The 2500-nt window shown below is 29.5% G+C and overlaps 1 protein-coding gene across 1 annotated transcript in view; it reads right to left on the reverse strand.

Moving 5' to 3' along the window:
• Nucleotides 1-2500, reverse strand: part of LOC135222759 (mucin-2-like) — a 176392-nt gene that overhangs the window by 147281 nt on the left and 26611 nt on the right. The window contains 1 exon segment of the mRNA XM_064261011.1: nucleotides 1-135. This exon segment is cut by the window's left edge and continues 9 nt beyond it. Coding sequence (XP_064117081.1) covers nucleotides 1-135 — 135 coding nt within the window.

The following is a 2500-nucleotide window of genomic DNA, read 5'->3' on the forward strand; positions in this document are numbered from 1 at the left end:
GGGTTTGTGGGGCTCGACCATCCTGACGGGGTTCCTTCGACGGACCAGGAGAGCCTGGGAGTCCCCCAGCCATGCCACCACAAGGCGCTTCTCACGGACGAGTGCCACAACTGCTGTGGTGCCACCTTTCAATCTCTGCAACGAGAAATGTCAGATAGTATGTCAGTTGGTATGTCAGTGACAGTTTCCGTATAACAAGTAACTAGGATAATATAGTATATCGACTATATATATATATATAATATATATATATATATATATTAATATATAAAATATAAATATATGATATATATATATATATATATATAAGTATTATATATATTATATACATATATAATTTATATGTAATATGCTGGAAGTAAACCCTCTTTTAAACATGTTTTATTAAAAGTAATTGCTGCCTCAGCTGCATTAATTTTATATAGGTTCTTCTCTACTTTCCTAATTATTGTTTTCTCGTATATTATATAATATAAAATATATATATAAATATGCATAAATAATCTATACAAGAGAAATGCCAGATATTATGTTAGTGACAATTTCCGTTTATCAAGTAGATAAAATAATAAAAAATAAATGAATAAAGACAAACGAAAAATAAATGAAGGAAGGAAGGAAGGAATGAATACAATTATTAAAAAAGAGTTTAAACAACTAAATAACTAAATATATAAATAAATAAAATTATTAAAAATTAGTTTAAAAACAACATCAACACTAAAATACGCGACGATACAAATTACAAAAACACAAAATGTAGAAATTAGAGAGAGAATTCAGTCACACTGTTACTCAAACAGAGCAAGATTAAATAAATAAAAATAGAACATGATGTAGAGAATTTGGTCTAAATGCTACTGAGACCGTTTAGTTATTATGAAAGTACGTAGGCGAAGTAAAAAATAAACTAATAAATCCTGGCTAACAACCACCATCAAATCAAGAGAAATTAAATTACCACCCATTCGTCTGATGATGCAACAAACAAACTACGGGCAAACAACAAAACGACATCTCATAATCATCTTCAACCAATTACGCGGTAAAAAGAAAAACAGCGTTCAACTTTTGGAAATAAAACAAGGCGCGATCCGGCTTCCAGCTTACGCAGTCAAATAGCGCGTTGTTTCACCAACGAAAATTATAATAAATGCGCTATATTTTATTACAAATGGTTTTTCTGTACCGTTTAACATACACTTTATCTTTTACATTTTCATTCTAATAAATAAATCATAAATATACTATCTTAAAATCCCTGTATCTTTAACAACGCGAAACACCTTTTTTTACGCTTTCCTAACCTCCCCAATAAGAACAACAACAGCAAGAACAACAACAATAGGGTAGTTTTGTAGGCTTACTCTCCGAGTAAGAAAAAAAAGGAAATTCTTCAAGGTCCGTCAGTCGAACTACCACATTATGAAAAAAAAAAAAAAAAAAAACATAAATAACAGAAATAGTGGGTTTTATTATTGACAGTGGAAAAAACATCAAAATCCGGGAAGAATTAAACAAGAGAGAAGTTGCAACGATCTTGGTGAACCAGGAAGTCCCGGGGGCTATGCAACATTCTGACCTCCTCAAAATGATCAGTGCCAACCCCATAACCTTTATCAAGCCGCTCTGTAATTTATATATATATATATATATATATATATATATATATATATATATATATATATATATATATATATATATATATATATATATATATATATATATATATATAATATATATATATATATATATATATATATATATATATATATATATATATATATATATATATATATATATATATATATATATATATATATATATATATAAACAGAGAGAGAGAGAGAGACTGCTATTGATTTTACTGCGTGAGCACACAAGAGAATTTACTGTTCTTTTCAACATCATATTATCAGCTGTTTGTTCAATAATAATAATCAATAATAATTTAATCAATAATAATAATGAATAATAATAATCATAATAGGGAAGGAGGCCTTCTCTGAGGGCAGTAGTACTGAATATTATAGTTGTTTCAACGTCATTTAATTAAGAAGATTCTATATATATTAAATGTAGTTGAAACAGCTATAATAATAATAATAATAATAATAATAATAATAATAATAATAATAATAATAATATATTGATCAGTCCTCTGACATGACACTTCACATCACTACATAACTATCTTATGAACACGTCGAAATACAAAAACACTAATTATTCTATTTTACAACATCCAACTATGAAATCAATGAAATCAGCTCGCACGCGCGAGATAAAAAATCTTATAATTTGTGTTTACTTGACGAAAGTGACAGTTCCACTCTCCACTCAGACTGACGCTTACAACTTAATGATTCATTTAGCCGACTCCAGCAACAGCAGAGACACGTAACATATGATCCAGCATCGCTCGCAAAACCGCGATATTTAAGACGACACCGATTGAGTAACTCGCCACCACAGGAACCATGCTGCTCGGGAGACTTGC

Source organism: Macrobrachium nipponense, chromosome 8 (genome assembly GCF_015104395.2).
Source record: "Macrobrachium nipponense isolate FS-2020 chromosome 8, ASM1510439v2, whole genome shotgun sequence".
In the NCBI taxonomy this organism is placed as follows: domain Eukaryota; kingdom Metazoa; phylum Arthropoda; class Malacostraca; order Decapoda; family Palaemonidae; genus Macrobrachium; species Macrobrachium nipponense.